This window comes from Microcebus murinus, chromosome 17, assembly GCF_040939455.1.
Source record: "Microcebus murinus isolate Inina chromosome 17, M.murinus_Inina_mat1.0, whole genome shotgun sequence".
Taxonomy (NCBI): domain Eukaryota; kingdom Metazoa; phylum Chordata; class Mammalia; order Primates; family Cheirogaleidae; genus Microcebus; species Microcebus murinus.
Window position 1 is genome coordinate 48,939,114 of NC_134120.1, and position 12,449 is coordinate 48,951,562.

The 12,449-nt window shown below is 35.2% G+C and overlaps 1 protein-coding gene across 1 annotated transcript in view; it reads left to right on the forward strand.

The window, feature by feature from the left end:
• Positions 1 to 18: 18 nt before the first annotated feature.
• NDC80 (NDC80 kinetochore complex component) overlaps positions 19 to 12,449 on the forward strand; it is a 40,569-nt gene continuing 28,138 nt past the window's right edge. The window contains exons 1-7 of the mRNA XM_012746258.2: positions 19 to 191; positions 1,462 to 1,571; positions 3,885 to 3,962; positions 7,306 to 7,429; positions 7,533 to 7,705; positions 8,370 to 8,472; positions 10,508 to 10,597. Of these exons, the coding sequence (XP_012601712.1) occupies positions 1,471 to 1,571; positions 3,885 to 3,962; positions 7,306 to 7,429; positions 7,533 to 7,705; positions 8,370 to 8,472; positions 10,508 to 10,597 (669 nt within the window). The 5' untranslated portion in view covers positions 19 to 191; positions 1,462 to 1,470. The remainder of the gene's footprint in view (positions 192 to 1,461; positions 1,572 to 3,884; positions 3,963 to 7,305; positions 7,430 to 7,532; positions 7,706 to 8,369; positions 8,473 to 10,507; positions 10,598 to 12,449) is intronic.

Sequence of the window (12,449 nt, forward strand, 5' to 3'; positions counted from 1 at the left end):
AAGCGGTCGCAGGAGAGTTGCGTCGCTCGTCATGCGTGATGGCGTCACACCGGCGGACCTTTTCAAATTCGAACAGCCTGGGCGGGCGGAGGAAGGAGCTGGTGTTTTGTTGACTGCTGTCTTATCTAGCGGACGATTGCACGGTTTACAGAAATTCGGTCCCTGGGTTGTGTCAGGAAACTGGAAGAAAGGTAACTAATGACACTGGTAACTAATAACTTTGTTTCTGCAGAACTGTTCTGGAGGAGGAAAGTGATGGCGCCAACAATTCAAATGTAGCGGCCCTGAGAGACAATGTTTTGGTGTTGGGAGAGGCCATTGGGCCAGATCTGTGTGAGGCGCTGGGTTCACGGAGTCCTCTAAATTTCTATTAGCAACGATTTCCCAAGGGAGAAGGGGCGGGCATGAGGGTCCCTGCTGGAGGAAGAGGCTGGAGAGAGGCAAGGGGGAAGACTTGAGGGGGGCGAAGAGGGGAAGGGCAACAGAGGAACTGTTTGGGGTGCTGCGTCTGCATACTAGTGGCCGCGTACGGAGTACGTGTGGAAGTCTTAATCTTAACTCTTGAGAGTACATCGTAAGTGAAGACTGAGAGTGAACATATGGGTGTGGGTGGAAAAGATGAACAGATGAATAAGCTCTCATTGAAGGAAAGAAATAGGCGGCCAAAACCAAGAAGGAAAGAATGCAATAGGTATAAAAGACTAAGCAGTACACAGAGAAGTACAAGGATAACCACTGTTCTGGAAGCCAGGGCAGGTCCTGAGAAGGCAGGGTACAGAGATGAGACAGGATCAAAAGGTTCGTCGATCGTGAGTATCCTAGGAGACAGCCTTTTTAGTAAATGTGAAGGGAATGAGATGTTAATGGGGTTTGAAAGGGAGGCAGCCTGTAGACCGTTTTGTGGACCAGATGATTTATCCTTGTTGAAGGGGAGATTAAAGCCAAAGGGGCAGTAATTGAGTATGAACTAGGAAACAATGGATTAAAGATAGAACAGGAGAGATTGGCATTAGAAGAAGAAAACAGAATAGCTCCGTTCTGAGACCAAAGAAAAGGAAACATTTTGAGGTGAATAAGAGAACTTGAGGTAGTTCTTTCACTTCCGGTTGAAACAGGCACAGCCAACAGCAGTAAATAGGGTCTGGGTTAATATATTCAGGGCTCCAGCTACCATGGATACCCTTGTGAAAGCAAGAATCATACCTTATTCATCTTTGTATCTCCTGCACTGCCTAGCACACTCTCTTGTACATGATGGGCCGTTAATAAATGTTTATGTGTGTTGTATGTTCCCTGCAAACGAGAACTTCAGCATACAGGAACAAATAAAGATATTCCAGGGGAAAAGTTATCTTGAAAAAAACAGTGAAGCCTGGCTGCCTTTCTATTTGAGGATAAATGGTTGCTTAATGTACCATCTTTGTCTGGAAAGCTTTTTTAATACTGATTTCGTGAATGTAGGTCATAAGCATGAAGCGTGGTTCGGTTTCCTCTGGTGGTGCTGGCCGCCTCTCTATGCAGGAATTAAGATCCCAGGACTTGAATAAACAGGGCCTCTATACCCCTCAAACGTAAGTGTCTCCCTTGTGGTTCTGACCTGCATGCTTTATCTGCTTGGACAAAGAAATCATAAAAATGGCTAATTCAAAGATGTAATATGAATGATGTGTTGGTGAATCCTGTCTGTTCCCAGTGTACCTAATTTTGGATCAATGAAGTCTAAATGTGGGCATGGTGTTGTGTGGCATCTCATTTGTTTCTTAAATTCCCAAAGCCAAGTGCTTTACCAGGCATTCCCTAAAAGAACTAATTCTTCTTCAGCACTCTTATTTTCTTCCTTTTTTCTAGAGCTACTTGTTTGAGCAAAGTCTATGCTGTGACTTCAGTTTACTGAGATGTTTCCAACTAGCAACGTTCTCAATCAAATCAGAGTAATATTATTAGTATTTACTCTGATAATAAGCTATCATGTAGTAGCAGGCTACAAAACACCACTTCTCCAAACTACTTCCTCAAGATTGGCTAAAAAAGTGTCCAAAAGAACTTACTATCATAAACTATAGTTTTTCGATATGAGTGATTTTCTTTCAGTTAAGGGAAGGCTAATTGTAAGCCACTGTAGAGCTGTATCAATCCTTCTCTAATACCTAGCTACAAGTTACTTGCTAACTATTCTTAAATTACTTAGATTTACATAGTATGAGCTTCTGCTACTTTTAGAAATTTGAAATATTTATGTATTTTTCTTTCTGAATACTTTAAACAGGGAAGTTTTTTTGTTGTTGCACATTACTTACACCAAAAGTTTATGCCTTGAATTGTATTAGAAGCTAAAAAGTCCCCACTGTCAATGTTTCTTTTTGTCTGTAATTTAGATTATGTATGTCAAGTGCAGCTACATTCTGATAAAGAGAAGGTTTTAAAAGAAAAAATTTTAAAGGTGGTTATCAACCTATAATTGAACTTACCTATTTTAAAATTTTTTTCCTTAAAGTTGTTTAAATATGTAAAAATGTACATATTTTAAGATAATTGAAATCATAATGTAGATAAGGTTTTTGTGCTGCATCTGGAAAAGAGGAGGGCTTACAGTGTAGAAGCCAGAGACTTAAATCTGCATAACAACCCTCCCCTCTGGCTATTTAATCTTAACTGGGCTTCCTAGCTACACCTTTCTCTTGGCAAATAGGTGAAATAAGCCAGCAACAGAAAATTAAACACCACATGTTTTCACTCATATATGAAAGCTAAAAAAAAAGTTGAGCTCATAGAAGTAAAGAATAGAACAGGATATGAGAAACTAGGAAGGGTAAGCAGAGAGGAGGGAATAAAGAGAGATTGGTTAAAGGATAGAAAGTAACACCTAGATAGGAGGAATAAGTTATAATGTTCTATAGCACTGTAGAATGACTATAGTTAACATTAATAGGCCAGGCTCAGTGGCTCACGCCTGTAATCCTAGCACTCTGGGAGGCCGAGGCGGGCGGATTGCTCAAGGTCAGGAGTTCGAAACCAGCCTGAGCAAGAGTGAGACCCCCGTCTCTACTATAAATAGAAAGAAATTAATTGGCCAACTAATATATATAGAAAAAATTAGCCGGGCATGGTGGCACATGCCTGTAGTCCCAGCTACTCGGGAGGCTGAGGTAGGAGGATCGCCTGAGCCCAGGAGTTTGAGGTTGCTGTGAGCAAGGCTGACGCCACGGCACTCACTCTAGCCTGGGCAACAGAGTGAGACTCTGTCTCAAAAAAATAAAAAATAAAAAAACATTAATAGATATTCAAATAGCTAAAAAGAGGAAATTGAATGTTCTTAACACAAAAAAATGATATATGTTTGAGAAGATAATTACCCTGATCTAGTCACTGTACACTATATGTGTTGCAACATCACTATGTACCCCATAAATATGTACAATTATGTATCAATTTAAAAAAGAATTTTTAAGTAAAAATTTTAAAGTAGGAAAAAATGATATTTAAGCATGAAATCAAAGTTCTGTGTATTGGGGATGTAAATTTTCTGCCTTGTCTTTACTCTTTGGAATTGCAAATTTAGGGTAGAAAATTTTAGATGACTATTAAAAATATGATGGATAAAAATGGACAGTGCTAGGGTTAAAACAAAGGTTAAATCTACCAAAGGGTGGATGGACCAGAGGGACCCCTTACTGGTCTCAATATTACAAGTATTATAACTTATAGTACTATGTTTTAGCCCATCTGATTTATAACAGCTACCATTGCTGCTAAAAATTTTCATGATTTTTAATTATTTTATAAGTAATGGGGAAGAGGTATGAGTTCTAATGTATTTCCAAAAGTTTCTTGAGCAAATAATTTTGTATTTATTGTAAAGAGTTGTTTTTCTGTTTTTCTTAAAGCAAAGAGAAAGCAACCTTTGGAAAGTTGAGTATAAACAAACCTACATCTGAAAGAAAAGTCTCTGTATTTGGTAAAAGGTAATGATATTTTTTATTAATTCTAATAAAGAGGATTCATATAGCTATACAGTGGTGCCCTCAGAGAACAAAGAGTCAGATGATATGGTCTCTTTCAAGAGAAAAGTTATAATCTAGTTTTCCTCTGTTTTAAATAGTTCTATCTCCTTTAGATGATAGATTAACACACTCAGAACACTACATTGTTACAAGTGAATAGTTGATTGAAAATTCTAAGCTAAATTTTCAGATACTATGGAGTCATAGCATTTTAAAATAAGGAGGAATCATCATCTAGTCCAGCATTTTAGTCTCAGCGTTTTTATATTCTTAAAGATTAATGAGAACTCCAGAAAGCTTTTCTTTTACCGGCTATATCTATTGATATTAACCCTATTAGAAATTAAAACTGAGTAACAGTTTAAATATGTATTAATTCAACTTAAAAGCCATTACATGGTAACAAATAGCATGTTTTTAATTTAAGAAAACATTTTTAAAAACAAAACAATTTCAGTGAGAAGAATAACATTGTTTTACCTTTTCACAAATCTCTTTAATGTGTGGCCTAATGGAAGACAGCTAGACTCCAATATCCGCTTCTGCATTCAGTGCGTTACTGATATCATACATCATGTGGCCAGCTTCTGGAAAACTCCACTGTACTTTCATGAGAGAAGGAGAATGAAAAGCGTAAATAACATCTTAGTTTTACTATGAAAATAGTTTAAACTTTTCAATAATCCCTGCATAACACTGTGAGAATAATTATGTAGAGTAGATCAGCATTTGTCCGGGCCGCAAGTGGGAAAAAGATTGACTATTAAGGAGTATAGGGGAGACTTTGGGGGATGATAGAAATGTTCATATCTTGATTGGTACAGATTATACAAGTACATTTATTATCAAACTTCATCAAACTGTATGCTTTAAACAGATGCATTTTATTCTAAACAGATTGCCTCAGTAAAGTTGATTTTTTAAAAAATGCTCAACCCTAAAATTAAGACAATATGCTATGATGTTGTTGTCTCACCAAAACAAAATGTAACTTTAAAACAAACCCGCAGTATGAGCTGTCTGGAGGATGGGCATGCTTGTAGCTTTGACTCAGGCAATTCAAAGGTGATTTATGTAACCAAAGCATTTGTATCCCCATAATATTCTGAAATTTTAAAAATGAGCAGGGAAAAGGAAGGGGAAAAGTTTGGAGGATCAGAGTCCAGATTGCTGAGAATTGAGAAGTAAATGAGAGGCAAGATAATAGCAAGAGCCTCACTTTTGCTACAGCCAAGACAAGAGTTGTATATATATATTTTTTCCTTTAACTGTTAACCATTTGAAAAGGACTTTTTTTCCACAATTCATAGCTTACTAAAATCACAAATGACCTGCAAAATCCAAATCAAGTGAACAAATATCCCAAAGTAATTTGATATTTCTAAATCTAACTAATCACTGTTCCCACTCTACCCCATTTTCTTTAATGAACTATTTGCTGTCTTTTTTTCTCCTCTTAAATTATAACATTGTTTAGGCTGAAAAAAAATTTAAAAACCTATTTCTTCAATTGTTTTGAAAATATTTAGATATGAAATATTTGTCACCTTATTTAAAAAGTTTCTGCCATGAAACCAAGTTAAACTTCCATTTCTGGTATTTATTCTATTTAATGAAAAATCTTAGGGCATTTTTGTAACATAACTCATCTCACAGCTAAAATTCAGAGATCATAACAATTATGAAGCCTAACATTTGTCAAACATTCCCATAGGCCAGACATTGTTTTCAGTCTTTATCTGTATCAGCTCTTTTAATCAATCCTCAGTACTGCCCTGGCTGGGCTTGGTGGCTCACGCCTGTAATCCTAGCACTCTGGGAGTCCGAGGCAGGCGGATCCTCCCAGCTCAGGAGTAAGTTTGAGAGCAGCCTGAGCAAGAGCAAGACCCCATCTCTACTAAAAAATAGAAAAAATTATCCAGGCATGGTGACACATGCCTGTAGTCCTAGCTACCTGGGAGGCTGAGGCAGGAGGATCACCTGAGCCCAGGAGTTTGAGGTTGCTGTGAGCTAGGCTGATGCCACAGCACTCTAGCCAGGGCAACACAGTAAGACTCTGTCTCAAAAAAAAAAACAAAAAACAAAAAAATTGCTCTATGAGGAAGTACTGTTATTGTCTCCATTTTATATATAAGGAAATTGAAGCACAGAGACGTTAAGTAACTTACCCAAGGTCACACAACTAATAACAGGGACAGAATTTGAAACCATACATTCTGGCCCTAGACCTTATGCTCTTTAACCAATAAATTGATTAATATAGTATTTTGATTGGGTTGAAAATTCTCTTGAAATTTAAAAAGATATCAGTGTAGTTTTGCTGAACCTATATGCCTATTTTATTGTGAAAAAAAATTTAAAAGGTTAAGTAATAGCAATATGTAGAAAAGAAGTTCTCATATTAACTTAGTAAATTCTCAGGAAAAATAAGCTAATTAATTAGATAATTAATCAGGATGGTTGCATAAGAGAGCCAAACTAAAGAACTCTTAGATCCTCAGCAGAAAAGAATTTGTAAGCAGCTTGTAGGGAGAAATGAAGTTTTGATGAATAGAGTTCATATATTAACGGCAATATTTGCTGTAAGTCAATTTTATAACTTTTGTGCAATAAAGAAAATTATTGTTCTAAGGCTATTTAATAAGCTACAATGGTAAGCTAAATCGGGCCACAAAGGAGGGCAAAAGGAACCATTATACAGATTATTTAAACAAGTAAACTTTTATTTGGGGGATGTAGCATATATGCTACAGCCATTAAAGACTAAAAAGTAGCAACATATATATTTATGGTAAATCACAATCAGATACATAATATAGGTATTGCATGACAGAAATGTTGAGAAAAAGCCTGCACAACCTATTTTAATATATCTCAAAGGCAGCTTTCCCACAAGAAATAATGGCAAATAAAAGGGTTGGGAGTAAGGGAGCAGTGATGGGGCAGTAAACAGAATAGTAAAAGGACTTTAGTCATTGAATATACTCACAGAATAGTTGGTGCAGAAGATCTAGGGACTGGAAATGTACATTGTTAGAGTATGGTATATGTGTTAGTAACATAAAGAATCACAAGTGGGGGTTTTTTCTTGCCTCATTTTATATCTATCTGTTAATAGCTATAACCTCATCCTTTCATTATTTTCTCATTTTCTTTGCTTTAAATAATTCTGTTTAGTTAAATAAGAAAGAGTTAAACTTTGATGTTTCGTGCTGATGTTAAAATATAAAATCACCTTGAAATAATTTAGACTTGACTACAGAAGGAAAGAGTTTTGACTGACTTTTTAAAAATGTGTTTCCAGAACTAGTGGACATGGGTCCCGGAATAGTCAACTTGGTATATTTTCCAGTTCTGAAAAAATTAAGGACCCAAGACCACTTAATGACAAAGCATTCATTCAGCAGTGTATTCGACAACTCTGTGAGGTACTTCCTAATTTGAAACATTCTAAATTCTCTATGTTCTCTTAGGTATTTTCCAATAATTTTCTATTAAGGAATGCTTGATGTTTCATAAAAATTATTGTAGTTTCTTACAGAAAATGGTTATGCACATAGTGTATCCATGAAATCTCTACAAGCTCCATCTGTTAAGGACTTTCTAAAGATCTTCACTTTTCTTTATGGCTTCCTGTGTCCTTCATACGAACTTCCTGACACAAAGTTTGAAGAAGAGGTTCCAAGAATCTTTAAAGATCTTGGGTATGTATATTTCTCATTAGTTAGAGACATTATTAGAACACAGAAAAGAATCAAACTCATGAGATTTGTAAAGAATTTGAATTATAAAAATAACCTGTTTTAATATGATCACTGTGGGCCCTATATGTACAATAAATTAAAGAGAGGAGAAAAAGCAAAACATAAAACAGCTATTTGTAGGTTATTACAGAACTGCAGATAATAGAATATAAGGCCCTGAACTTCTGGGGAATAGAAAGGACAGGCTAGTTACCACAGAATCTATAGACTAGGATTGAGGCCTGGTAAAAATAGGATGTGATGAAGTTGAAAGAGGGAAAAATGGATTCAGAAATGTGCATACATGTAGTTTATTGAAGGTACATTGAATTTGAGAGACCAAAAGACTTTTGAAAGTAAAGTCCAGCATACTGGTTGAATAAATCAAGTTCTGCAGCTTAAAGAGTGTAAGTACAAAGTAGTCTGCAGAGAAGAACCCCAAAAATATACAAAATCATTGGAAAGTAGGATGACTAAAGACAGAATCTCAACAACTATCATCTAAATAAGTCAAGACTGCGGGAATGTATGTGGAATTTTTAAAATGCAACTTCTTAATTAATTTAGCCATTATTTTTACTAAATTAACATGTTAAGTTAGCTTATTTTTTCTAATTTTTCATAGGTATCCTTTTGCGCTATCCAAAAGCTCCATGTATACAGTGGGGGCCCCTCATACATGGCCTCACATTGTGGCAGCCTTGGTTTGGTTAATAGACTGCATCAAGGTATTTGATTTGTCATTTTTAAATTACACATATGAGATGGGTTTTTCTCTCAAAAAGATATTTCTGTTTCTCTCCCAATCTTGCTTTTGCCAATTTTCTCAAAGTCCACTTCAGAGTTTTCCTTTTTCAAAGCACATTTGATTTTAAGTTTTCAAACTGTTAACATGTGATACCAGAGGTAAGGAGAAAGAAGTACCACATTGGCAAGGAGATTATGTTTTCATGACTTTTTACAGCTCAAAAAAAAATAAGTCAATAGGAAATTGATTTCTTATTTTCCTCCATGAAATTGATTTTCCCCCTTTTAAATTAAAATCCATATTTAAGAAAAAGTTCTTCCAATTTTTTCCCCAGTATTTTTATGGCTCCTTTGTGTTGTGTTTAAATCTTAATATATAACTTCAGGTTGAAACCATTTCAACCAAATCTCCTTAGTTGAGAACTTTTCTGTCCTTTGAGTAGAGGCTTTTCTATAAGTCCTGGAGATATGTTTGTCCCTGTGTAAGGCTTTCCTTGAGTCTTGCAGAGTAGCAAGAGTTTTCACAAGGACCTTTGACAATGCAACAATAGCTATCTTTACCCTGATGACCAGGTAGAAGATTCTGTTCTTCATCTTGGGTTCTACCTTACATGTCTTTTAGACATCATTAAATCTGTCACTTGAGACCTTGTTGAAAACAGAGAGGTAGAGGACAAGTTAATAGAGCTCCCCTGCATTTTCCCTAGATATACAAAAAATGTTATGAATGCCTTCAACAGAGACCACATTCTTCTTTTACATATTCTTAATGTGTAGTCCTTTTCTTAAAAGTTAGTATTCTTAATGTTCACTATACTAGATATAAGTGTATAAATATTTATACCTATTTACATAGATATAAATATACATAAACATCTATATAATATTTAGGTACAAATATTTATATACTTATAGCTAATATAACTATATCTACATATATATTTTATAGCAATTTCATTTAAATTTTTAAATTTTTTTCATATTTGAAAGGTTATATATATATATTTTTAATTTATACAAAACTGTTGTTACAAAACAGAATTTCTGTGCCTTAAAAACTTTTAGCTATTTTCCTGTTAGTTGTCAATTATAAACATCTAAATGTTTTGCTATAATTTTGGTTATCACTTCCAATTTTAAACAACTATAGTATTTCTGAAGATTTTATTGTAAAATTCGATCTAAAATTCACATTTGTGTGTACTGAAGGAGTCAGTTGATAACATTTGAGCACCAAAATTGAGCCCATGTAAAAGAGAAGAATTACTGGTTCACCTTTTTTTTTTTTTTTTTTTGAGACAGAGTCTCACTTTGTTGTCCAGGCTAGAGTGAGTGCCATGGCATCAGCCTAGCTCACAGCAACCTCAAACTCCTGGGCTTGAGTGATCCTTCTGCCTCAGCCTCCCGAGTAGCTGGGACTACAGGCATGTGCCACTATGCCCGGCTAATTTTATATATATATATATCAGTTGGCCAATTAATTTCTTTCTGTTTATAGTAGAGACGGGGTCTCGCTCTTGCTCAGGCTGGTTTTGAACTCCTGACCTTGAGCAATCCGCCCGCCTCGGCCTCCCAAGAGCTAGGATTACAGGCGTGAGCCACAGCGCCCGGCCTTGGTTCACCTTTTATGTGGCCATTCTGTTTTGAATTCTTGAAGTTGCATTAAAATGTATGTAAATGCTCTCAATGGGTTAGCAGCAGCATAAAGGTCAGCAGAATAAAACAGAACTAAATATGGAGCCCATCCTTTCTAAATCCTGAGGCAGTTTAGTTACTGAAAAATATAAAAGATTTGAAAGTATAATTTTGATACAAAAAAGGATACAAAAAATATCCTTTTTTGATTTGGAAAAAAAAAAGTATTTTAGGGCTCTTTTGTAATAATAAAAGATTTAGTCGTGCAATAATGTCAATGTTTCTAAAAATGACACTAAAGAACAAATTTGGCAAAACATGAAAGCTGTATGTTTTTCACATCAGTTTAATTAACTTAATGTTTACTTGTGTACCAATTAGATACATACTGCCATGAAAGAAAGCTCACCTTTATTTGATGATGGGCAGCCTTGGGGAGAAGAAACTGAAGATGGAATTATGCATAATAAGGTACCATACTTTACTATAAACTATAATAATGAGTTGCTTTGAAAATATTCACAAAATGTCACTATTGAAGTTAATACAGATTCTCCTCAACTTGCCATGGAGCGACATCCCAATAAACCCATCATAAGTTGCAAATATTATAAATCAAAAATACATTTAATACACCTAACCTACCAAACATCATAGCTTTGTCTAGTTTACTGTAAACATGCTTAGAACACTTACATTAACATACAGTTGGGCACAATCATCTAACACAAAGCCTACTTTATAATAAGTGTTGACTATCTCATGTAATTTATTGAATACTGTACTGAAAGTGAAAAACAAAATGGTTTTATAGATATTTGAAGTGTGGTTTCTACTGAATTCTTCCACACCTATGTAAAGCTGAAAAATCTTAAGTCAAACCATCATAAGTCAGGGACCATCTGTATATTCTTTTGTAGAGTTGTCCTTTTGCTTTCTGAAAAATTATAAAATTGATTTTTAAAAATATTAATGGATGTCCTGTTGAAGTCACATTATAATTTCCTAAAATTAACTAGACACAGAAATTTGAAAATGTTAATTAAGTAAAAAATTCAAGGGGCTTATAATTAAATCATAAGATGTTGATATTATATGTTACAGATGTAATGTTTCTTTTCCTCCTTTCATTCTCAGAATGAAGATATCAATACTGGCAACATTATTTTAATATAATTCTTTCTTAATATAAATCATAATAGATTAAGTCTTAACATATTGCACGTGTGTTTTTTGTTTATTTTCTTTTGGCCTTTTTAGTTAGGCATATTGTAACTTAGCTCAGAGTTATCACTTCCAAAAGTGGTTGAAATAAAAGTAATAGGTAGCCTGAATTGGTTCTTCCACCATATACTATATTAGAACCTAAACTATGTAACTAATCCCATATCATTTCCTAAAATATGCAAATTTACATATTCAAATGCAGCAAACACCAACTCTGAGGAATAAATTTAAAATGTTGAGATTATGTATTAACATTCCCTAGCATACATAAAAAGCCAATCACCACACAGGCCCCTAAGAAGAAAAACTATTCTCTGTTCTGGTTCTTTTTTATTTTTTTTATTTTTTTGAGACAGAGTCTCACTTTGTTGCTCAGGCTAGAGTGAGTGCCGAGGCATTAGCCTAGCTCACAGCAACCTCAATCTCCTGGGCTCAAGCAATCCTGCTGCCTCAGCTTCCCGAGTAGCTGGGACTACAGGCATGCGCCACCATGCCCAGCTAATTTTTTCTATATATATTACTTGGCCAATTAATTTCTGTCTATTTATAGTAGAGATGGAGTCTTGCTCTTGCTCAGGCTGGTTTTGAACTCCTGACCTCGAGCAATCCTCCCATCGGCCTCCCAGAGTGCTAGGATTATAGGCATGAGCCACCACGCCTGGCCTCTGTTCTAGTTCTAGCCTTTACTTTTCAAAACCTTTGTCACAAAAGGAAAAGTAGGAATAATTTCAGTCTCATCTTTTATTACTGCCCAGAAAATAGTTCAAAGATATATCAACTGATTGGCATAGTATCATGGCCCTTTTTTTTAAACAAAAAATAAACATGCCCCTTAACTACTTCAGCAATGATCCCAGCCGGAAAGGCTCCTAGAAAGCCTTTGATCCTACTCTTGAAAGGGTTTTCCTCCCACACTGCGATATGTATACTAGACTACATTTATAATAATTGCACCTCAGTTTTCCCCTAAGTACCATTACAACAATACCTGTTAAGTACTAAATGTCTTAACATTCATCTTAAAGGTTAAACCTGTAAATATTATTCTTGTTATCTGAACTATTATTTCAAATGAAAATATGTAGAGAAGCACTTT